Source organism: Nerophis lumbriciformis, linkage group LG03 (assembly GCF_033978685.3).
Source record: "Nerophis lumbriciformis linkage group LG03, RoL_Nlum_v2.1, whole genome shotgun sequence".
Lineage (NCBI taxonomy): Eukaryota > Metazoa > Chordata > Actinopteri > Syngnathiformes > Syngnathidae > Nerophis > Nerophis lumbriciformis.
In genome coordinates this window covers 33,042,074-33,067,331 of record NC_084550.2, presented here as the reverse complement: position 1 = coordinate 33,067,331, position 25,258 = coordinate 33,042,074, and the positions used below count along the sequence as shown (strand labels likewise).

The 25,258-nt window shown below is 40.7% G+C and overlaps 2 protein-coding genes across 4 annotated transcripts in view; both read left to right on the top strand.

The window, feature by feature from the left end:
* spdef (SAM pointed domain containing ets transcription factor) overlaps positions 1 to 25,258 on the top strand; it is a 165,686-nt gene that overhangs the window by 73,681 nt on the left and 66,747 nt on the right. The gene's annotated exons all lie outside the window — the stretch shown is intronic.
* ilrun (inflammation and lipid regulator with UBA-like and NBR1-like domains) lies at positions 355 to 24,016 on the top strand. Of its 3 annotated transcripts, XR_009812576.1 has the most exons (6): positions 355 to 682; positions 8,645 to 8,799; positions 8,880 to 9,077; positions 22,567 to 22,856; positions 22,921 to 23,158; positions 23,279 to 24,016. XR_009812576.1 is itself a non-coding variant. In XM_061937448.1 (5 exons), exons 1-4 carry the CDS (start codon positions 525 to 527, stop codon positions 22,836 to 22,838), a joined length of 783 nt encoding a protein of 260 aa, XP_061793432.1. In that variant the 5' UTR covers positions 355 to 524; the 3' UTR covers positions 22,839 to 22,844; positions 22,921 to 24,016. The 3 variants fall into 3 exon arrangements, 2 of the variants coding, with proteins under 2 accessions (XP_061793432.1, XP_061793423.1); XM_061937448.1 differs by having other exon boundaries at positions 22,567 to 22,844; positions 22,921 to 24,016; XM_061937439.1 differs by having other exon boundaries at positions 22,921 to 24,016.

Genomic DNA, 25,258 nt, shown 5'->3' with positions numbered 1-25,258 from the left:
AAAAAAGAGAATCGATTCTGAATCGTAAAACGTGAGAATCGAGATTCGAATTCGAATCGATTTTTTCCCACAACCCTATTAAATCACTTTAAATGGGTTTTTTTTAACAAAGATATCAACTGAAGGGCTTTTGAACTCTTAATCATCCTCTAATATTTGATTTGATAATTGTAACTCATTAAGCCAATTAGAAAATGCAGGCCTTACTTTGCATAAATCGACATTTATGTAGAAAACATATTGTTTTGTTTTTTATTTAATAGGTGTTGCGCTGCAAAAATGCGGAAGTTGAAGCGGAGCAAGAGCCAATGAGAGGAGGGGCTCCAAATAGCAACAGATGACGTCATCGCCTACGCCGTGATTGGCGCAGGTGACGCGCTGTGCTGTGGTCACGTCAAACTTCGTCCCCCTTGTGGAGCCATGCGCATTGACGCTTGTTGTCGTGCTGGCGGAGCGGCTCGCCATGGCTAGACCGGGCCCGGGACCCCGCTGACACCGAGAACCTCCCCCCCCTTGTCCTCCGCATGGAGGGCACCGACATGGACGTGGACGCGGAGCTCATGCAGAAGTTCAGCTGCATGGGCACCACGGACAAGGACGTCCTCATCACGGAGTTCCAGAGGCTGCTGGGCTTCCAGCTCAACCCCGCCGGCTGCGCCTTCTTCCTGGACATGACCAACTGGTGAGTGCGGGGCTGGGAAGCGAGGAGGAGGAGGAGGAGGAAGAGGAAGAGGAGGAGGGCGAGCTAACTCCAGCTAGCCAGCTAGCATGATTAGCTTGTTAGCATGCATGTTTTTAAAATGGAGGCAAACACAGCGCCTGCACACATTTACACGCCGAACGAAGCCTCCGGTGAACAATTAGTGACGCCGCAGCGACGCACGTCGCAGTAACACGCCGAACTTTGAAAGGTAAACACTGGCCCCAGCTAGCATAAGAGGGGGTTAATTAAAGCCCAGTGAGGCTTCCGGGTAGCTAGCCCGCGCAACACTACGTCAGCTAGCTGGCGCTCGCTTGGTGACGTCATCAGTCGTGACGCGTTGGCGGATGTCAACATGCGAATGATTTTTATTTATTTTTACTGAACAACAAACATACATTTAATTCACACAAAAGTCAAGGCACTTTCAACATCGAGGAAAGAAAACGAAAGCAAATACAGAGAGTAATAATACTAAGAAATATGAAAAAAAAGACAAAAAGTGCTACCTAAATCATTTTAAATCATACTTGCCAACCTTGAGACATCAGAATTAGGGAGATATTCAAAAGGCCCGCTGGGTGTGTGTATATATATGTATAGCTGTAATTAACTGAATTTCAAGTATTTATTTTATTATATGTATGTATATATATATATATATATATCAATCAATGTTTATTTATATAGCCCTAAATCACAAAAAGTCTCAAAGGGCTGTACAAGCCACAACGACATCCTCGGTACAGAGCCCACATAAGGGACGTCGATGTGAATGACTATGAGAAACCGCATAAGTGGGTAACCCCCCCTCTCTAGGGGAGACCGAAAGCAATGGATGTCGAGTGACATAATATTGTGAAAGAACAGTCCTTAGTGGATCTAACATAGTAGTGATAGTCCAGTCCATAGTGGGGCCAGCAGGAGACCAGCAGGAGATCATCCCGAGCGGAGACGGATCAGCAGCGCAGAGATGTCCCCAACCGATGCACAGGCAAGCGGTCCACCCCGGGTCCCAACTCTGGACAGCCAGCACGTCATTCATGGTCACCGGAACCGGAATAACCCGGCGAGGAGGCAGAGGAGAAAAGAAAAGAAACAGCAGATCAACTGGTCTAAAAAGGGGGGTCTATTTAAAGGCTAGAGTATACAAATGAGTTTTAAGATGGGACTTAAATGCTTCTACTGAGGTAGCATCTCTAACTGTTACCGGGAGGGCATTCCAGAGTATTGGAGCCCGAATGGAAAACGCTCTATAGCCCACAGACTTTTTATGGGCTCTGGGAATCACTAATAAGCCGGAGTTCTTTGAACGCAGGTTTCTTGCCGGGACATATGGTACAATACAATCGGCAATATAGGATGGAGCTAGACCGTGTAGTATTTTATACGTAAGTAGTAAAACCTTAAAGTCGCATCTTAAGTGCACAGGAAGCCAGTGCAGGTGAGCCAGTATAGGCGTAATATAATCAAACTTTCTTGTTCTTGTCAAGAGTCTAGCAGCCGCATTTTGTACCAATTGTAATCTTTTAATGCTAGACATAGGGAGACCCGAAAATAATGCGTTACAGTAATCGAGAAGAGACGTAACGAACGCATGAATCATAATCTCAGGGTTGCTAGTGGACAAAATGTGTATGTATATATATATATATATATATATATATATATATATATATATTATATAGCTGTAATTAAAATGAAATTCAAGTATTTATTTTATTATATATATATATATATATATATATATATATATATATATATATATATATATAAACTTGTCCAGGGTGTACCCCGCCTACCGCCCGAATGCAGCTAAGACCCCGAAAGGGACAAGCGGTAGAAAATGGATGTGTATATATATATATATATATATATATATATATATATATATATGTATGTATATATATATGTATATAATATTTTATATATATATATATATACATATATGTATATAATATTTTATATATATATGTATACATACACACATATATATATATATTATATATGTATATATTTTTTATATATATATACTGTATATTTTATATATATATATATATATATTAGGGCTGCAACTAACGATTCATTTGATAATCGATTAATCTGTCGATTATTACTTCGATTAATCGATTAATAATCGGATAAAAGAGACATACTACATTTCTATCCTTTCCAGTATTGTATTGAAAAAAACCAGCATACTGGCACCATACTTATTTTGATTATTGTTTCTCAGCTGTTTTTACATGTTGCGGTTTATAAATAAATGTTTGCGGTTTATAGATAAAGGTTTATAAAAAAAAAATTACCTCCGCGCATACGCATAGCGTAGATCCAACGTATCGATGACTAAATTAATCGCCAACTATTTTTATAATCGATTTTAATCGATTTAATCGATTAGTTGTTGCAGCCCTAATATATATAAGTCAGGTCAGGCTTACACCGCCACGGTTGAGATGTACCCCCGTGCTACCTGCTGCATTCGGGCAGATGGGGCTCGTAAACCTGGTAAGGCAGCCCATCTAGGAGAAGGAAATCTCCAATCTCAAAACCACCGCTGCCTTGCGGTCAACCCACTCGAGGGTAAGGCTAAGGGAGTAAACCCCGACAGAAAATCAGGAGCCGGAGTCCTGAAGGCGGTTTGACGTTGTAGCGTCATTCCGGCAACTCCTGCGGCGTCGCTGGTGCCAAGTTGTATCGACACTCGTCGCTCCCTTGGATCCACCAGCCATGCGGAGAGGGGGGGCTTGCTGCCTGGACAACAGCTTGCCCTCCATAGTTCCATGCCCAGGCCGTGTAGATCCACTGGAGAGGTCCACTGGAGAGGTCACTCCAGCAGATACCGGTTCTAAGCCCATATGTCTTAATTAGATTATCCAAAAAATAGTGCTCGATACCGTGGTAGAGCGCAATATATGTACCGGTATGTGTGGGAAAAAAATCACAAGACTACTAGATGAAGTAGTCTTGTGATTTTTTCCCACACATATATATATATATGTATATATATATATATATATATATATATATATAATCTCTTATCGGATCCAGATAGGTTGTTGTGTGTGCACTGAGTTTCAAAAGCCATAGATGTTATGTGACCGGGCCGGCACGCTGTTTATATGGAAGAAAAGCGGACGTGACTGAGGACAGTATGCGGCCGTTAAAGGGTGAAGGTTTCAGGTGAGAGAGGACGCTAAAGGCACGCCCCCAATACTGTTGGAAATCGTGAGAAATCCGTGAGAATGGTTGCCTGGGGAGATTTTCGTGAGGGGCACTGAAATTCGTGACTCTCCCGGAGGGTTGGCAAGTATGCTTTAAAAGTTTTTAACAAGAATATCAATTTTAGGGCTTTTGAACTCTTAATCATTCTCCAAGATTTGATTTGATAATTGTAACCCATTAAGCTAATTGGAAAATATAGGCCTTACTTTCATAAATCGACATTTATGTAAAAATGTTTTTGCATGGAGCATAATAATGTTGACAAACATTTCTATGTTACAGTCGTTTATAAAAATACCAACTTGTATCTCTTCTATAGAGAATGGGGACATCTACACACCCTTGTTTCTCAGCTCATCTCTGATCTCCTCCCAAAACACATGTACATTGTCACATTCCACACACACATGATTTACAGTGGGGCAAAAAAGTATTTAGTCAGTCACCAATTGTGCAAGTTCTCCCACTTAAAATTATGACAGAGGTCTGTAATTTTCATCATAGGTACACTTCAACTGTGAGAGACAGAATGTGAAAAAAAAAAAATCCAGAAATTCACATTGTAGGAATTTTAAAGAATTTATTTGTAAATTATGGTGGAAAATAAGTATTTGGTCACTTCACACAAGGAAGATCTCTGGCTCTCACAGACCTGTAACTTCTTCTTTAAGAAGCTCTTCTGTCCTCCACTTGTTATCTATATTAATGGCACCTGTTTGAACTCGTTATCTGTATAAAAGACACCTGTCCACAGCCTCAAACAGTCAGACTCCAAACTCCACTATGGGCAAGACCAAAGAGCTGTCGAAGGACACCAGGAAAATAATTGTAGACCTGCACCAGACTGTGAAGAGTGAATCTACAATAGGCAAGCAGCTTGGTGTGAAAAAATCAACTGTGGGAGCAATTATCAGAAAATGGAAGACATACAAGACCACTGATAATCTCCCTCGATCTAGGGCTCCACGCAAGATCTCATCCCGTGGGGTCAAAATGATCATGAGAACGGTGAGCAAAAATCCCAGAACCACACGGGGGGACCTGGTGAGTGACCTGCAGAGAGCTGGGACCAAAGTAACAATGGTTACCATCAGTAACACACTACGCCGACAGGGAATCAAATCCTGCAGTGCCAGACGTGTCCCCCTGCTTAAGCCAGTGCATGTCCAGGCCCGTCTGAAGTTTGCCAGAGAGCACATGGATGATACAGCAGAGGATTGGGAGACTGTCATGTGGTCAGATGAAACCAAAATAGACCTTTTTGGTATAAACTCAACTCGTCGTGTTTGGAGGAAGAAGAATACTGAGTTGCATCCCAAGAACACCATACCTACTGTGAAGCATGGGGGTGGAAACATCATGCTTTGGGGCTGTTTTTCTGCTAAGGGGACAGGCCGACTGATCCGTGTTAAGGAAAGAATGAATAGGGCCATGTATCGTGAGATTTTGAGCCAAAACCTCCTTCCATCAGTGAGAGCTTTGAAGATGAAAGGTGGCTGGGTCTTCCAGCATGACAATGATCCCAAACACACCGCCCGGGCAACGAAGGAGTGGCTCCGTAAGAAGCATTTGAAAGTCCTGGAGTGGCCTAGTCAGTCTCCAGACCTTAACCCCATAGAAAATCTATGGAGGGAGTTGAAAGTCTGTGTTGCTCGGCGACAGCCCCAAAACATCACTGCTCTCGAGAAGATCTGCATGGAGGAATGGGCCAAAATACCAGCTACTGTGTGTGCAAACCTGGTAAAGACCTATAGTAATCGTTTGACCTCTGTTATTGCCAACAAAGGTTATATTACAAAGCATTGAGTTGAATTTTTGTTATTGACCAAATACTTATTTTCCACCATAATTTACAAATAAATTCTTTAAAAATCCTACAATGTGAATTCCTGGATTTTTTTTTACATTCTGTCTCTCACAGTTGAAGTGTACATATGATGAAAATTACAGACCACTGTCATCATTTTAAGTGGGAGAACTTGCACAATTGGTGGCTGACTAAATACTTTTTTGCCCCACTGTACATCCTCTACAGCTCCACATATATACCAGCCATCAACCTCCATGTTACATTTCACTTTCAAAAAATCCTTTGAAGGGTCTAGCTCATGGGTGTCAAACTCTGGCCAAATCTGGCCAAATTTGGCCCTTGAGGCGATATCAAATTAACACTAGAGCTGACCCGCCGATTATATACAGCGGCGGTGCCGCGGTAACACCGCATTCACCGCTAATTCTCATACTTGCCAACCCTCCTGGGAGACTCTCAAATTTCAGTGCCCCTCCCAAAAATCGTCTCGTCTGCTTTTCACCCAGTCCAGCGAATGCTGGCCCATTCTCATAATATGTGCGGCTTCAGCATGCACACACACGTGAATGAAAAACATACTTAATCAACAGCGATACAGGTTACAGTGACGGTGCTCGTATAAATAACTTTAACACTGTTAGAAATATGCGCCACACTGTGAACCCACACCAAACAAGAATGACAAACACATTTCGGGAGAACATCCGCACCATAACACAACATAAACACAACAAAACAAATACCCAGAATCCCATGCAGCCCTAACTCTTCCGGGCTGCAATATACCACCAAACCCCGCCCCCACAACCCCGCCCACCTCAACCGACGCTCGGAGGGGGGGTGAGGGGGGGCTGGGGGGTTTGGTGGTAGCGGGGGTGTATATTGCAGCCCGGAAGAGTTAGGGCTGCATGGGATTCTGGGTATTTGTTTTGTTGTGTTTATGGTGTGGATTCACAGTGTGGCGCATATTTCTAACAGTGTTAAAGTTATTTATACGGGCACCGTCAGTGTAACCTGTATCGCTGTTGGCCAAGTATGCATTGCATTTACGTGTGTATGCTTGCTGAAGTCGCACATATTTTGTGATCGGGCCGGCACGTTGTTGGAATGGATGAAAAGCGGACGTGACGACAGTTGTGAAGGACAATAAGCGCAGTGCCTTTAAAGCACGCCCCCAAGACTGTGGTCCGGGTAGACGAGATATAATGACTGATGAACAACTTTGTTCGATAATGAAGGTTGCCTCAGCTCAAAGTCTGAGCCCCGACATTAATGAACTAGCATCCAAGAAAAGATGGCGGGTATCTGGCTTGGGCACATCAGATTAGATCAGTGTGTTGCAAACTGAGCAGTTTAAAGTCCTGAATGGTTGATTTATTCATTGTTATTTTATTTTCTAATTTATTAGCCTGTGGAAAAAGTTAATGTTGATATTTACCTCAGAAGGCTGCAAATAGAAAAGAGGCATTACATTTTTATTTAAATTGTATTTGATATGCCATTGATATTTTTTAATTATTATTATTATTATTTGAAACTCGATTTTGCATGTCACTATAAAGTTATATAAGCCTTGCTTGTTCAATATTCAATGCAAAACTTGTTTGGGTCCCTATTAAAAAGTTCATTTGTTCAACCATGGCCCGCGGCTTTGTTCAATTTTAAATTTTGGCCCACTCTGTATTTTGAGTTTGACACCCCTGATCTAGCTGCTCAACACTACGTAATCGGTCGTGACGCGTTGGCGGATGTCAACATGCGAATGATTTTATTACATTTTATTTTTAATTTTAATTTTTTACTGAACAACAAACATACATTTATAATTCACACAAAAGCCAAGGCACTTTCAACATCAAGGAAAGGAAACAAAAGCAAATACAGAGAGAAATAATACTAAAAAATATGAAAAAAGACAAAAAGGTTAAATATTTTTAACAAGGATATACATTTTAGGGCTTTTCAACTTTTAATCATTCTCCAAGATTTGATTTGATAATTGTAACCCATTAAGCCAATTGGAAAATGCTGATCCCAAAAACACATCAGCAGGTACCAGAAGGTAAGAAAAGTTGGTTTTGCATAATATTGTGAAACAAAACACCAGATAATGTCTGCTAATGGGTGCCATTTTGCGGTCCTTATACACACACCACAGTAAAACTTGTATCTCTGACTACGGTAGCCGTAATGGGCCGACCATCCATCAAGCGGTGCGGCTTCAAAGTCGTACTAAAACATTTTGACAGATTTTTTGAGTGCCGTGTATAATGTTCTTTATTTTCAATTGAACATTTAACGTTTTGGTGTTGTTTACTGGCGTCAAATTGCAGTCTACACCTATCTCTTATGTGTGACTGCCATCTACTGGTCACACTTATCATCACCCCATGTACCAAATAAAATTGCTTCGAGGTCGGTAAGCACAACCAGAATTATTCCGTACATTAAGCGCACCGGGTTATAAGGCGCACTGTCGATTTTTGAGAAAATGAAAGTATTTTAAGCCTTTTAGTCCGAAAAATACGGTAATATAATTTGTCCAGGCGATCACTTTGCCAACTATAGCTGTGAAAACATGTTCCTGAGACTCTTTGGCCATGTCAGGGGGTGGTGGGCACACTGGAGACCGAGGAGGCTCTCCTTTGTTGTAATAATAAATTGAGTCATCAAACAAGAGTCAGTCTTACGTAGCCTTTGTGATAGGCTGGCTTGTTTACATTTAAAGAATAGCAAGATTACATAAGGAAGGTGACTATCTTTTTAAACACTCGCCTGTTTTGACATCCATCTTCTCCCTAATGCCCGACCAGATATAGGAATAAACACTGCGCAGGTTTTTATCGAACATGCTTTACCAAAATCCCTGCGAGCTCTAACGTGGTTCTCCTACTGTCGTGCACCAGGAACCTCCAGGCGGCCATCGGCGCATACTACGACTTTGAGAGCCCTGGTATCAACACGCCCTCCATGTCTTTCGTTGAGGACGTGACGATCGGCGAAGGCGAGTCGGTCCCTCCAGACACACCCTTCACAAAAACCTGGAGGATACAGAACTTAGGTGTGACTCACTCGGGTGTGTCGCATGTTTTTTTTGCATAGTCATTGCGAGTTCACAGTTTGTTTTTGTTTGCGTGGCAGGGGCAGAGTCTTGGCCGCCCGGCGTGTGTCTGAAGTACATCGGCGGGGACCAGTTTGGCCACATGAACACGGTCATGGTGAAGTCTTTGGAGCCACAGGAGGTCGCAGATGTGAGCGTGCAGATGAGAAGTCCCGCCTCTCCTGGCATGTACCAGGGCCAGTGGAGGATGTGCACGGCCACCGGATTGTTCTACGGAGGTAGGAGCGCCGGGAGTTTAGGATTACAAATGTTGTCTTGACCTGTCATCAGAAAAGTTAGGTAGAAGTATAGTAGCAGTAGAAGTTGCGACTAGGGATGTAACGATATAAAAAAAAAAAAAATCATATGTTATTGTCTCCAAAAAGATCATGAGGATGATTATCACGGCATTGTTAGATGTGCTCAAAAAGTACTCATCCGCACTTACAACCAACGTTCCCTCGAAGGTGCGCACTGCAAATCTATGCCACGCACTAGGGTTGTCTCGATACCAATATTTTGGAGTATATGTATATGTACATGTATGTGTATATGTACGTTTGTACAGTGAACGTGCAAACCCCGTTTCCATATGAGTTGGGAAATTGTGTTAGATATAAATATAAACTGAATACAATGATTTGCAAATCCTTTTCAACCCATATTCAGCTGAATATGCTACAAAGACAACATATTTGATGTTCAAACTCATAAACTTTTTTGAATTTGATGCCAGCAACACGTGACAAAGAAGTTGGGAAAGGTGGCAATAAATACTGATAAAGTTGAGGAATGCTCATCAAACACTTATTTGGAACATCCCACAGGTGAACAGGCAAATTGGGAACAGGTGGGTGCCATGATTGGGTATTAAAGTAGATTCCATGATATGCTCAGTCATTCACAAACAAGGATGGGGCGAGGGTCACCACTTTGTCAACAAATGCATGAGCAAATTGTTGAACAGTTTAAGAAAAACGTTTCTCAACCAGCTATTGCAAGAAATTTAGGGATTTCACCATCTACGGTCCATAATATCATCAAAGGGTTCAGAGAATCTGGAGAAATCACTGCACGTGAGCAGCTAAGCCCGTGACCTTCGATCCCTCAGGCTGTACTGCATCAACTAGCGACATCAGTGTGTAAAGAATATCACCACATGGGCACAGGAACACTTCAGAAACCCACTGTCAGTAACTACAGTTGGTCGCTACATCTGTAAGTGCAAGTTAAAACTCTCCTATGCAAGGCGAAAACCGTTTATCAACAACACCCAGAAACGCTGTCGGCTTCGCTGGGCCTGAGCTCACCTAAGATGGACTGATACAAAGTGGAAAAGTCTTCTGTGGTCTGACGAGTCCACATTTCAAATTGTTTTTGGTAACTGTGGACGTCGTGTCCTCCGGACCAAAGAGGAAAAGAACCATCCGAATTGTTCTAAGTGCAAAGTTGAAAAGCCAGCATCTGTGATGGTATGGGGATGTATTAGTGGCCAAGACGTGGGTAACTTACACATCTGTGAAGGTGCCATTAATGCTGAAAGGTACATACAGGTTTTGGAGCAACATATGTTGCCATCCAAGCAACGTTACCATGGACGCCCCTGCTTATTTCAGCAAGACAATGCCAAGCCACGTGTTACATCAACGTGGCTTCATAGTAAAAGAGTGCGGGTACTCGACTGGCCTGCCTACATGTAATCCAGACCTGTCTCCCATTGAAAATGTGTGGCGCATTATGAAGCCTAAAATAGCACAACGGAGACCCCCGGACTGTTGAACAACTTAAGCTGTACATCAAGCAAGAATGGGAAAGAATTCCACCTGAGAAGCTTCAAAAATGTGTCTCCTCAGTTCCCAAACGTTTACTGAGTGTTGTTAAAAGGAAAGGCCATGTAACACAGTGGTGATCATGCCCTTTCCCAACTACTTTGGCACGTGTTGCAGCCATGAAATTCTAAGTTATTATTTGCAAAAAAAATAAAGTTTTTGAGTTTGAACATCAAATTTCTTGTCTTTGTAGCATATTCAACTGAATATGGGTTGAAAAGGATTTGCAAATCATTGTATTCCGTTTATATTTACATCTAACACAATTTCCCAACTCATATGGAAACGGGGTTTGTATATGTACATGTATGTGTATGTATGTTTGTACAGTGAATGTATATGTACAGTATGTTTGTACAGTGAATGTGCGTATGGATGTACGAACTTTGAGTATGTAGGTATGTACTGTATTTGTGTATGTGAAGTGAAGTGAAGTGAATTATATTTATATAGCGCTTTTCTCAAGTGACTCAAAGCTCTTTACATTGTGAAACCCAATATCTAAGTTACATTTTTAAACCGGTGTGGGTGGCACTGGGAGCAGGTGGGTAAAGTGTCTTGCCCAAGGACACAACGGCAGTGACTAGGATGGCGGAAGCGGGGATCGAACCTGCAACCCTGAAGTTGCTGGCACGGCCGCTCTACCAACCGAGCTATACCGTTATACGTATGTGGGAGCGTAGGTACCTATGATGTGGTTTTTTTACTGCCCGGTTTGCTTGTTTTTTAAAAATTTTATCGATTATTGCTTTCCGCCGGTGTTTGTTTTGTTTATATTTGCCAGGTCAAATTTCCGTCCCCAATTATTGCGGTTTTTTTGGTCGTAAATGTTGATTCGCCGAAAGTTTTATCAACGACAAATAATGCCTCAGTTTGCACTGGGACAACTTTACCGCGAGAGGCTGTCAAAAGAAAGACTTCACGGTAAACACTAAGGTGAGTGTAAAGTCAACCTTTTTAACTTCATCCTGTGCCATGTCTCCAGTAAACGACTTGTTTTAGTCTTTGTGAGTCCATGGAAACTTCACTTTTATCTCCCGCTGCATCGACATCGTTCCAGGATGGAGACAGGCTAGCTAAGCAGCACCCGACAAGACCAAAACATGCTTTGCATTTTAACAAACGGGGGAAATATGTGCTTTTTAAAGTGTTAAGGTGCGAGGAGTGTTCAAAAGGAGTCTCTTGGAGAAGTGGCTGACAAGTTAGCAAGTGTCGCTTGCATCGCTGACATCATCACCGTCATTGTTTACTGAAGCAGAGATGCTGACTGTGCGTTATGATAAACTTTTTATCCATAGACTTATCAGATTTAATTTTTTATCAACTATAGCAGGGGTGTCAAAAGTGTGGCCCGCAGCTAATGTTTTAAAGGCCCACGGCACATTCTAAAAATACTATTAAAATAAACAAAAACACAACAAAAGTGAAATAAAAAAGCTTACAGGTGAAATGTAATTGAGAAAAAGTTACAATGTTGACTAATAAAACAAAGCTGTTTTTTTTTTCTTTAAAAACAGTCATTGTTCAAAACATAATGAATCAAAATCAATGTTTTTGAATTACTGACCTATCCAAGGCTCCCATTACTTCACATCAAATATTACACTTTGAAAAATATTTTTTGTGGAAGATTTTGCATATTTTGTGTGTTTGCCATAAAAAAACATAGTTTTCTTTGACAAAAAAAGGGGAGAAAACAAACAAACAAACAATAAAATAACATAAAAAAACTAAAATAAAAACTTAGAATTGAGGGATAGATGTGAGGTTGACTCCAGGGATTTAAGCATTAAATAAATAATTAGAGATGTCCGATAATGTCTTTTTTGCCGATATCCGATATTCCGATATTGTCCAACTCTTAATTACCGATTTCGATATCAACCGATACTGATATATACAGTGGTGGAATTAACACATTATTATGCCTAATTTTGTTGTGATGCCCCGCTGGATGCATTAAACAATGTAACAAGGTTTTCCAAAATAAATCAACTCAAGTTATGGAAAAAAATGCCAACATGGCACTGCCATATTTATTATTGAAGTCACAAAGTGCATTATTTTTTTTAACATGCCTCAAAACAGCAGCTTTGAATTTGGGACATGCTCTCCCTGAGAGAGCATGAGGAGGTTGGGGTGGGCGGGGTTGAGGTTTGGGGGGGGGGGGGGGGTAAAGGGTAGCAGGGGGTGTATATTGTAGCGTCCCGGAAGAGTTAGTGCTGCAAGGGGTTCTGGGTATTTGAACTGTTGTGTTTATGTTGTGTTACGGTGCGGATGTTCTCCCGAAATGTGTTTGTCATTCTTGTTTGGTGTGGGTTCACAGTGTGGCGCATATTTGTAACAGTGTTAAAGTTGTTTATACGGCCACCCTCAGTGTGACCCGTATGGCTGTTGACAAAGTATGCTTTGCATTCACTTGTGTGTGTGAAAAGCCGTAGATATTATGTGATTGGGCCGGCACGCAAAGGCAGTGCCTTTAAGGTTTATTGGCGCTCTGTACTTCTCCCTACGTCCGTGTACACAGCGGCTATTTAAAAAGTCATACATTTTACTTTTTGAAACCGATACAGATAATTTCCGATATCACATTTGAAAGCATTTATAGGCCGATAATATCGGCAGTCCAATATTATCGGACATCTCTATAAATAATGCATGTATGCCCTGGCACACCATTATCATCATTTCATGACCCATGCAAACAATTTTTTACACTTTTATACTGAAATAAATACACCTACAACTTATTAAATGAAAATATAGAAAAAAACTACCGGCAGCGGTAAAGTTTAGATCCATGAAGGAAAGAAGAAAGTGAATGAATGTTTATAGGTGAATACATTTACATATGCATAAAAATGTGTTTTCTTTTGTATTATTTTTTTTAATTAATTAAGTAACGTTTATGACAACCTTTTTCCAAAACACGATATAGAATGTGAGATATAACAGGATAATGCATACATTTATCATTTGTTTTCAAAACGCTTACAAAAAAGTGGGACCCCAAAAATTGACTGTTGGGCCCCATTTTTATGACTTGATGGGGTCCCTGGGACCCCGTTTTGAAAATTCCTAGCGCCAACACTGTAGACAACTTGTCTTTTAGTAGTAAGTAAACAAACTAAGGCTCCTAATTAGTCTGCTGACGTATGCAGTAACATATTGTGTCATTTATACACCTATTATTTTGTACACATTATAAAGGACAAGCTGTAAAAATGTATTATTAATCTACTTGTTCATTTACTGTTAATATCTGCTTATTTTCTGTTTCAACATGTACTATCTACACTTCTGTTAAAATGTAATAATCACTTATTCTTCTCTTCTTTGATACTTGACATTAGTTTTGGATGATACCACACATTTAGGTATCGATCCGATACCAAGTAGTTAAAGGATCATACATTGGTCATATTCAAAGTCCTCATGTGTCCAGGGACATATTTACTGACTCTATAAACATAATATGAATTTTAAAAAGAAAAAAAGATTTTGTGCCGATAAAAAATATCGATGTAATCATAGTAGTATCGACTAGATAGGCTCTTGTACTTGGTATCATTACAGTGGATGTCAGGTGTAGATCTACCCATGGCATTTGTTTACATTGTGACGCCAGTGAGCTATTGTATCCTCCTACGGTGTGTAGTGAAGCATGTTTAGCTATTCCTCGTCCTCACGGGCCATGTCTTAAAGCACCTCTTCCTGAGGGTGTTTCAGTGTTATAACTTCACCTTTATCTTTACTTTTTACACCAAAATGCGTCCGTTCTCCCTTTTCTGTCTACACACTGTCTGCTTGTAAGTACTCTGTGTGTGTGTGCGCTGCCGAACATGCTCCTCTGCTCATAAAACCAGATGCGCCGTCATGCCTGTAAAAAAAAAATAAAAATATGGCAAACTGGTACTTTTCAAACAGAGTATAGTACCGTTTTTGATTCATTAGTACCGCAATATTATACTAGTGCAGGTATACCGTACAACCCTTCCACGCACAAAATCAAATTAAAAAAAATAAGCGCATAACAATTGTCAATGTAAGTGACAACACACGTCCACAACAGAGAAAACAGTTTTTGTCATCACTGTTCAATTATTGTAACGTCTGTCGAGACACTTTAAGGAGCACATGAATTTTATCGATTATTACGGCATGGCGCAGTTGGGAGAGCGGCCGTGCCAGTAACCAGAGGGTTACTGGTTCAATCCCCATCCACCAACCTAGTCACGTCCGTTGTGTCCCGGAGCAAGACACTTCACCCTTGCTCCTGATGGGTGGTGGTTAGGGCCTTGCGTGGCAGCTCCCGCCATCAGTGTGTGAATGTGTGTGTGAATGTGGAAATAGTGTCAAAGCGCTTTGAGTACCTTGAAGGTAGAAAAGCGCTATACAAGTATAAGCCATTTACTTTATTGAGCAAACCTCTTTATTGTCGACCATAAACACATGACTAGGGCTGCAACAACTATTTGATTAAATCAATTAAAATCGATTATAAAAATAGTTGGCGATTAATTTAGTCATCGATTCGTTGGATCTATGCTATGTGCATGCGCAGAGGCAAATTTTCATTTTATATTTTTGTAATTTTTAAATGTTTTATTTTTTATTTTTTATCAACCTTTATTTATAAACTGCAACATGTACAAACAGCTGAGAAACAATAATCAAAATAAGTATGGTTCCAGTATGCTGTTTTTTTTCAATAAAATACTGGAAAGGATAGAAATGTAGTTTGTCTCTTTTATCCGATTATTAATCGATTAATCGACGTAATAATCGACAGATTAATCGATTATCAAATTAATCGTTAGTTGCAGCCCTACACATGACCAAAACATCCATATAGCAAAACTAGTAATTTTCTGCCGTACAAACCAGACCAAAACCAACTTTGTCATCGGTCAAATCGACAGCTTGCTCTTTCTCACTTGCACCGACACATGTACTCATGGCATTTAGCCAGTGATGCGTTTACAGCCACACAAAAAGTCAGACAACTCCAACACCACACACAATGTGTAATTCCAGGTCGTTACACTACGATCTACCAATCAAATGTGTGCTTATTCTGCTGTCATTATTTAAGAATCTTAATTTATAAATATTAATAATGGAAATACTGTTATTATATTAAAGAAATATTAATAAAAAATATATATTTTACAAACAGAAAGTTACAGGAATGTCCACATGATCCCACGCTTACATCTCATTGTGCAACATGTGAATGTTTTAATGGGAACTAAACGTCACATGACCAGTGGGTGAGAATTATGTCATCGCGCACAACGCCCAAGTGGCTCACATGCTCGAGAGTTACATTTCCTGAGAAAGGATGACAACAGGGCAACTTGCAATACTGTCAGTCTACCCCAGGGCAGCTGTGGCTACAAATGTAGCTTACCACCACCAGGTGTGAATGAATGATGGGTTCCCACTTCTCTGTGAGCGCTTTGAGTATCTAACAATAGAAAAGCGCGATATAAAATTTAATCCATTATTAGGGACCGCAATGTCCCTTTGGGACAGAAGACCCTATTGTAATTGTAACGTTTTATTATTATTATTCCGCCGCCTCTTTGAGCTGTAATTTGACCCTCTTAACATGCTTCAAAACTCACCATATTTGACACACACATCAGGACTGGCAAAAATTGCCATCTAATAAAAAAAACAAAAAACCTAAAACTCAAAATTGCGCTCTAGCGCCCCCTAGGAAAAAACACAGACACAACTGCTTGTAACTTCCGGTAGGAATGTCGTAGAGACATGAAACAAAAACCTCTATGTAGGTCTGACTTAGATCTAGATTTCATACATTGACATCCTTCAGCAAAAATCAACAGGAAGTTGGCAATTCCCCCTTCAATACAAAAGTTTTGTAAAAACAGTCACTTTTGCCTCTTTGAGCTGTAATTTGACCCCCTTAACATGCTTCAAAACTCACCCACACTGGACATACACATCAGGACTGGCAAAAATTGCGATCTAATAAAAGAAAAACACAACCCCAAAACTCAAAATTGCGCTTTAGCGCCCCCTGGGAAGAAAACACAGACATAACTGCTCCTAGGAAGAAAACTCAGACAAAACTGCCTGTAACTTCCAGTAGGAATGTTTTAGAGACATGAAACAAAAACCTCCATGGAAGTCTCACTTAGACCTACATTTCATATATTGACAACCCCCAGCAAAAATCAACAGGAAGTTTGAAATTCCCCCTTCAAAACAAAAGTTTTGTAAAAACCGGTCACCTTTTTTCAAACATTATCTTCTCTGAGCGCGTTTGTCGTGTCGGCTTCAAACTAGCACAGGAGAGAGATTGAACCCTTCTGATTAAAAGTTGACCAAAGAGTTTTAATTACTGCTCTGGTTTGGATTTTATGTGCCGTCAAATTCGGTCCCGTCCATCGCTCCTTGCAGCTTTAATTATTATTATTGAAATACTGTTATTATTATATTAAAGAAACATTAATAAAAAATATATATTTTATAAACAGAAAGTTACAGCAATGTCCACATGATCCCACGCTTAACATCTCATTGTGCAGCATGTGAATGTTTTAATGGGAACTAAACGTCACGTGACGAGTGGGTGTGAATTATGTCATGGCGCACAACACCCAAGTGGCTCACATGCTCGAGAGTTACATTTCCCAAGCAACTTGCAATACTTGTAACGTGTTTTTTCATCAACGGGAGGAAATACTACCAATTTGCGGAACCATTTGCACATGTAAAATGCCATAACTTGGAATGAATGTTGCGTTTATGGTTTCAATCACAAACCAACCATCAGAAATGTTTGCATGGTAATACTGTAGGTCAGTGTTTTTCAACCACTGTGCCTGGTGTGCCGTGGGAATTTATGCAACCTAATTGGTCCCAAAAAATGTTTTGCAAATCCATACCCATCCATCCATTTTCGACCGCTTGTCCCTTTTGGGGTTGCAGGGGGTGCTGGAGCCTATCTCAATAATTATAATCTGCAAATAATGTGCCGTTGGTGTCTTTGCTGTGTAGAGCTTGGCAGGGTAACCACGTAATACTCCATGTCAGTAGGTGGCAGCAGGTACCTAATTGCTTTGTAAAAGTCGGAATGTGTCGGGTGGGACGAGGATGGTTTGTTGTGATCCCAATATGCAGACCACAGCGGGAGGCAGTGTGCAGGTAAAAAGGTACGTAATGCTTAAACCAAAAATGAAGAAAAGGAAAAGGCAATGAAGCATAGGGGATGGTTATGCAAAACAAAAGTAAAACTGAACTGGCTACAAAGTAAACGGAAACAGAATGCTGGACGACAGCAAAAACTTACGGTGTCATGACATGACAATCAACAATGTCCAGACAAAGAAGGATAGCAACAACTTGCCGGGACATAGGGTACAATACAATCGGCAAGATAGGCTGGAGCTAGACCGTGTAGTATTTTATACGTAAGTAGTAAAACCTTAAAGTCACATCTTAAGTGCACAGGAAGCCAGTGCAGGTGAGCCAGTATAGGTATATATGTATATATATATATATGTATATAAAGGTATATACAGTATAGGCGTAATATGATCAAACTTTCTTGTTCTTGTCAAAAGTCTAGCAGCCGCATTTTGTACCAATTGTAGTCTTTTAATGCTAGACATAGGGAGACCTGAAAATAATACGTTACAGTAATCGAGACGTAACGAACGCATGAATAATGATCTCAGCGTCGCTCGTGGACAAAATGGAATACATTTTAGCGATATTACGGAGATGAAAGAAGGCCGTTTTAGTAACACTCTTAATGTGTGACTCAAAGGAGAGAGTTGGGTCGAAGATAATACCCAGATTCTTTACCGAGTCACCTTGTGTAATTGTTTGGTTGTCAAATGTTAAGGTGGTATTATTAAATAAATGTCGGTGTTTAGCAGGACCGATAATCAGCATTTCCGTTTTCTTGGCGTTGAGTTGCAAGAAGTTAGCGGACATCCATTGTTTAATTTCATTAAGACACGCCTCCAGCTGACTACAATCCGGCGTGTACATATAAAGTGCTTTTTTTGATTGATTGATTGATTGATTGAGACTTGTATGAGTAGATTGTACAGTACATATTCCGTACAATTGACCACTAAATGGTAACACCCCAATACGTTTTTCAACTTGTTTAATTTAAGTTAATCAACATTAAAGTGCCTCAAGTTGTTGCTCGGATGAAATAAAATGACACAACTTATCTTCTACATATAAAAAGTGCAACATTAAACAGTTTAAAGTCAACTTAGCCTAAGATTAACTTTTCTTTTCCCCCCCAGCCTGGCTAACTTGGCAGTAAGAGGATATATGGACTCATTGTTCTTCCACCATAGAAGTGGGTCAAAATCTGTTTTTTAATTCAATATGGACTTATATCTGCTGCTATAAAAACATTTGTTATTGCTTTAGCCCTGCCTGACTCGCCGAGGAGAGGCTGCTTGAATGCGGTGGTGACGCTTCAAATGGGTTAGCATGTGTTATGACAGTAGCGTATGTGTGTGTGTGGCCTTTTAGTATGCGACAGCATGTGAGGTGAGTGTGTGGGCGAGCGAGGTGAGGGAGCGGTAGCGTGAGTGGCTAGTGTTTTGTTGGATTGGCTTGTGTGCAAGACCTCAATAAAGCCACGATTTGCAACTAATCGCCGGACTCTTCATTTACCCTGGAGTCCGGAGCTGTGGAGACCCACTGCCGGGTAGAGTGAAGGGTGTTTCCCCCGAGAATACATCGGCCCTGGAGGAGGGTCTCCCCTGCGCTCCTCGAATACGGTCTGGGAGCCGGAAGCAGGAAAGGTGCAACACATGTTTGACGTGTTGTCAGAAGCAGCCGCTGAACAATGTCGGCAAACCTCCGTCCTCCATTGTTGTATCGCGCAGCCAAAGTGTAACCAAACGGGGGATCTTAACGAGGCAGGAGGGTCTTCCAGCTCTGACTTTTACATGTTGTCCTAGCCCGGTCGCTGCTAGCATGTGTACTCGTTCGGTACACCTCCGAACCGAACCGAAACCCCCGTACCGAAACGGTTCAATACAAATACACGTACCGTTACACCCCTACTACTAAGTCAATTTAGCAAAAGTGTATTTATTAAACAGTTATTAAGCAGTGGCACGAACATTCATGTCATTTCCAAACAGAAAGTGCAAGATTGTCAGAGACATTTTAAAACAAGCACTTTTGTGCATGATGTCACTAAGATGGCATATCAAAACAACACTAAATTAAAGTGCACTTTTTGTACAGAACACCACTACAATAGTTTAAAACAAATAAAGTGCACTTTTGTGCATGATGTCACACAAGATATTTCAATAAGTGTCAAATAAAAATGAGCTGCATAATAGGAAATCAAATAGTGTATGTCCTTCACTATGTGGTAGGTTCCTGCGGACGTTATCTCCTTCTGTTGTTGACTATTTGTTTCATACGGTGTTGATGTGGAAATGGTTGCTTGGGCATTTTGTTGGTGTGGCACCGAACGGAGATGTTGACATGCGGAGTTTCAAGCACTCTTCATTCTCTAGCGGGTGACTTTTAGATTTAGACTTCCTTTTTATTGTCATTCAAATTTGAACTTTACAGTACAGATAAGAACGAAATTTCGTTGCATTAGCTTTTCAAAAGTAGTGCTGCTACTTTTTGTAGCAACGCTTTTGCCGCATACTTGACATTTTACGGTTGTCTGTTCAACATCTTCCCACTTGAAGCCAAACCACCGGCAGACGATGGACCCCCTGCCGTTTTTCTTGGGAATTAATTCTTCTTCCTTCATTTGTTACCAGATTCGCACCTTCTTTCTCTCCTATTACCACTCGCACCACAGCTAACTTTTCCCCATCCGCGAGGGCGTATGACGTTGCACGCGCGACAGTATGTGACGTACAGTATGTAAAAAGGTGCGCTTGTTTTATGTCTCTGTGAGAAGGAGAGACAAGAAACAGTGGGAAGAGCCTGTAGTGTAATGCCCGCAGCTAAAAGCAACTGTGTGAGAACGTATACTCCAATATCACCATATAGTCATTTTCTATATCGCACATAGAAAAAATCTGCGATATATCGAGTATATCCATATATCGCCCAGCCCTAGTAAGTTGTTTACGTAAGTGAGTTTGTTAAATAAAGCTAAGTAGATCCACGCAAAGATCAATTAGAATAATACATAATGTTGGATATAGAGAACATACAAACCCTTTATTTATTAAATCACAATTATTAAAATTCCATGATTCGGTGCATTTGCAAACATATAAAATGATGTACAAAGCAAACTGTAACCTGCTAGCCAAGAATATACAACAATTCTTCTCAACAAAAGAGGAGAAATACAACCTTAGCGGAAAATGTAATTTAAAACATTTGTATACACGTACAACACTTAAAACCTTTAGCATATCAGTATGTGGAATTAAATGATGGAATGGATTAAGCAAAGAAATCCAACAAAGCACCAATATGATCCAGTTTAAGAGACTGTTCAAACTACAAGTGTTCACAAAGTACACACAACAAGAATTATGAATTAGACAGATTATTTATGTATATTTGTTTGCTTACTATGGTATATTTATTTATTTATTATTTGTTTGTTCACTGTTCTGTTACAGAGAACAAGGAAATTGGATAAAATTGTTATAGTATAAAAAGTGGGGGGGGGGGGGGTTAAATAAGCTCTGCTTCTTCTTACTCCTTTTCGGACTTGCTGTAATGAAACAACTTTTTGTATCGTATGCATGTTCCAAATAAACTGAAACTGAACAGTACCAAAATTATTTTGATACTTTTCGGTACTTTTCTAAATAACAAAAAATGGCATTATTGGCTTTATTTGAACAAAAAAATGTTAGTGTACATGAAACATATGTTTATTATTGTAATTTAGTCCTTAAATAAAATACTGAACATACTAGACAACTTGTCTTTTAGTAGTAAGTAAACAAACAAAGACTCCTAATTAGTCTGCTGACGTATGCAGTAACATATTGTGTCATTTATACACCTATTATTTTGTACACATTATGAGGGACAAACTGTAAAAAATTGATTATTCATCCACTTGTTCATTTACTGTTAATATCTGCTTATTTTCTGTTTTAACATGTTCTATCTACACTTCTGTTAAAATGTAATAATCACTTATTCTTCTCTTCTTTGATACTTGACATTAGTTTTGGATGATACCACACATTTAGGTATCGATCCGATACCAAGTAGTTACAGGATCATACATTGGACATATTAAAAGTCCTCATGTGTCCAGGGACGTATTTCCTGAGTTTATAAACATAATATGATTTTTTTTTTTAAACGAAAGATGTTGTGATGCCAAAAAATATCGACGTAATCATAATAGTATTGACTAGGTACGCTATTGTACTTGGTATCATTACAGTGGATGTCAGGTGTAGATCCACCAATGGCGTTTGTTTACATTGTGACTCCGGTGAGCCAGGGTGTGTAGTGAAGCATGTTTAGCTATTCCTTGTCCTCCAGTGATAATGGTACTTGTAAGAAACATACTTTATTTGTCGCCATGGAGGCCAGGATTAGTGATTTATAAACTGGGGTGGGTGTTTCGGTGTCATAACTTCACCTTTATCGGTAGTTTTTAAACCAAAATGCGTCCGTTCTCCCTTTTCTGTCTACACACTGTGTATGCTTGCAAGTACTGCGTGTGTGTGCGCTGCCGAACATGCTCCTCTGCTCGTAAAACCAGCAATGACGTGACGACGACAGACCGGTACTTTTCAGAGGCGGTATAGTACCGAATATGATTCATTAGTATCGCGGTACTATACTGATACCGGTATACCGTAACTTTGATGCACATTTAAAAGTCTCTGGTCTGTTCTGACACGTCCATTCCTCTCACCCTCTCACACAGACGTGATCTGGGTGATCCTCAGCGTGGAGGTGGGCGGCCTCCTGGGCGTCACCCAGCAGCTGTCCTCCTTTGAGACGGAGTTCAACACGCAGCCGCAGCGCGACATGCAGGAGGACTTCAACCCCTTCGCCTCGCCGCAGAAGAACAAGCGCGAGACGGGGGACCGCAGCATCGGCGGTGGCGGCGCATGCGAGCGCACGTCGGAGTCGGCGCCGCGGGACGAGAACGCCCCGTCTCACAACGCCGTCAACAGGACGTCGAACGGCCTCTAAGCTAAGGTGTCGGCAAAGGTTGTAGTCACAGTCGTCTTTTTTTCTTACGCCGCAGCTCTTTCAACATGGTCTTCTTCTCCAGGGTGACCCTTTCCTGTCGGACTGAGCGAGAGACACAAACGGACCTCAAAGGGGGCGGGGACAAACTGTTTTCTAACGACTCTTACCACACCCCTCGCTCTCCGCCCTCTTTCGCCGACCAGACGATGCACGCGGGAACGTTTCTTTCACGTAGATTCCTTTTTCTTTTTTTTCCCCCCCACCATCACCAACCATGACGGGTTGTTTGTGAGGGTCCGGGACATCTCGTCGGGGTTCAGGTTAGTCATCGCACGGGCGTCTTTTTTTTTGTTTTGTTGAAGACGTCGGCCTTAAAAGTCAAAGTACACATCACAGCAGCACCCGACCGAGTGTTAATCACCTTCTTTGTTTCCACGCAGACCATTGAGTGTTCTTTCTAGGAGGTGTTCCACCTTAAAGACCCAGTCGTCGTTTCAAATCCTCCTCGCAGGTCACAGGAAATAGTCAAGAAATTGCTACGTAGGAACTCCCAAAGACTGATACTAAAAAGAACCCCGAGGTCTTCCGGCCACAAGGGGGCCCTCTTCAGACTCCATAGAACGATGTGTTTTTTTTTAAAGGCGGGCTTTGGAAAAGTGTGTAAAGACATGAGTTACTGAGGTGTGAGAAAGTTTTTTTTTTAAAAAGCCATCAAAAAGTCTATTTTGCCTGGTGAGTGAGTGTGTTTTCCACGTCTGTGTTTTGGATTTAAAAAGTGACGATGAAAGGGTGTGTGTGTGTGTGTGTGTGTGTGTGTGTGTGTGTGTGTGAGTGTGTGCGGTCTTCTCCACGTTATTTATTTGTACACCGCGGGTTCTGCGGCTCCTCTCTTTGCCAGCAGGCGGTGCTAGAGCTTGATTAAATCTGCATATTCAAACGGAAAGGTTGACTTACTGTTTGCACAAACACTTCTCATGATCCACAAAGGAGATAATTTGATTTTGGCTTTGTTGTGAAAACACCACGCATTCCTCGGTGCTCCTCTTTCTGTTCTTCACAGCTTTAAAGATTTTTAAAAACCACCAAATTGTCCTCACGGAAAGTGACTTTTTATCATCACGACGTGTATTTTTTTTTTTTTTTGAATGGAGAATAAAATGGTTGAAGTTGTTTGAAAAGCGTTTCTAAACATGACTATCTCTATGCTTCAAATCAGATGAGGATCTGACGACTTAAGAGTGGAAGGTGTGCCCGCCCGCCTGCGTGGACAGCACACACCTATGCATGAACAGCGCAAATATTGACTTTTATTTGGAGACAAAAGATCCGGTGAGTGTCCTCTATCACGCTTTCATTGGTGCGTGTGAGTCAACAGCATTGTTGTCTTTGATACCTGCTGTCAACTGCAGTTTGCCAAGTGCAACAAAGATTAATACAATACAAATCCCATAATAAAACAAGAAAAAAGAAAGACAAAAGTACTACTTCTGGCTCTGCCAGGACATGATTACCTAGATGGGTATGGAAGCAACCTGAAAAAGGTTGGGATTGGAGTTTCAAACTAGGATCAGTTTTAGAAACTCTAGTTGTAGTTTGAAACACCAACAATTGATTGATTGATTGAAACTTTTATTAGTAGACTGCACAGTTCAGTACATATTCCGTACAATTGACCAGTAAATGGTAACACCCAAATAAGTTTTTGAACTTGTTTAAGTCAGGGTCCATGTTAATCAATTCATGGTACAAATATATATACTATCATAATACAGTCATTACACAAGTTAATCATCAGAGTATATACATTGAATTATTTACAATCCGAGGAGGGTTTGGTTGATAACAACACTTCAGTCATCAACAATTGCATCATCAGAGAAATGGGCATTGAAACAGTGTAGGTCTGACTTGGTAGGATATGTACAGAGAACAATGAACATAGTGAGTTCAGATAGCATAAGAACAAGTATATACATTAGAAATACATTTGATTATTTACATTTGGTTATTTACAATCCGGGGAGGTGGGATGTGGAATTGAGGATGTTAGTTTAGGGTTGAAGTTGCCTGGAGGTGTTGTTTTAGTGCGGTTTTGAAGGAGGATTGAGATGCACTTTCTTTTACACCTGTTGGGAGTGCATTCCATATTGATGTGGCATAGAAGGAGAATGAGTTAAAGGGGAACATTATCACAATTTCAGAATGGTTAAAACCATTAAAAATCAGTTCCCAGTGGCTTATATTATTTTTCGAAGTTTTTTTCAAAATTTTACCCATCACGCAATATCCCTAAAAAAAGCTTCAAAGTGCCTGATTTTAACCATCGTTATATACACCCGTCCATTTTCCTGTGACGTCACATAGTGATGCCAACACAAACAAACATGGCGGAAAGAACAGCAAGCTATAGCGACATTAGC

What these genes read in the sequence shown, in the direction of transcription:
- ilrun (XM_061937448.1), top strand. Translation starts at nt 525, where the DNA reads ATGGAGGGCACCGACATGGACGTGGACGCGGAGCTCATGCAGAAGTTC. An exon ending in TTCCTGGACATGACCAACTG is followed by an intron (nt 683 to 8,644) that starts GTGAGTGCGGGG and finishes GTCGTGCACCAG; the next exon opens with GAACCTCCAGGCGGCCATCG. An exon ending in CACCGGATTGTTCTACGGAG is followed by an intron (nt 9,078 to 22,566) that starts GTAGGAGCGCCG and finishes CCTCTCACACAG; the next exon opens with ACGTGATCTGGGTGATCCTC.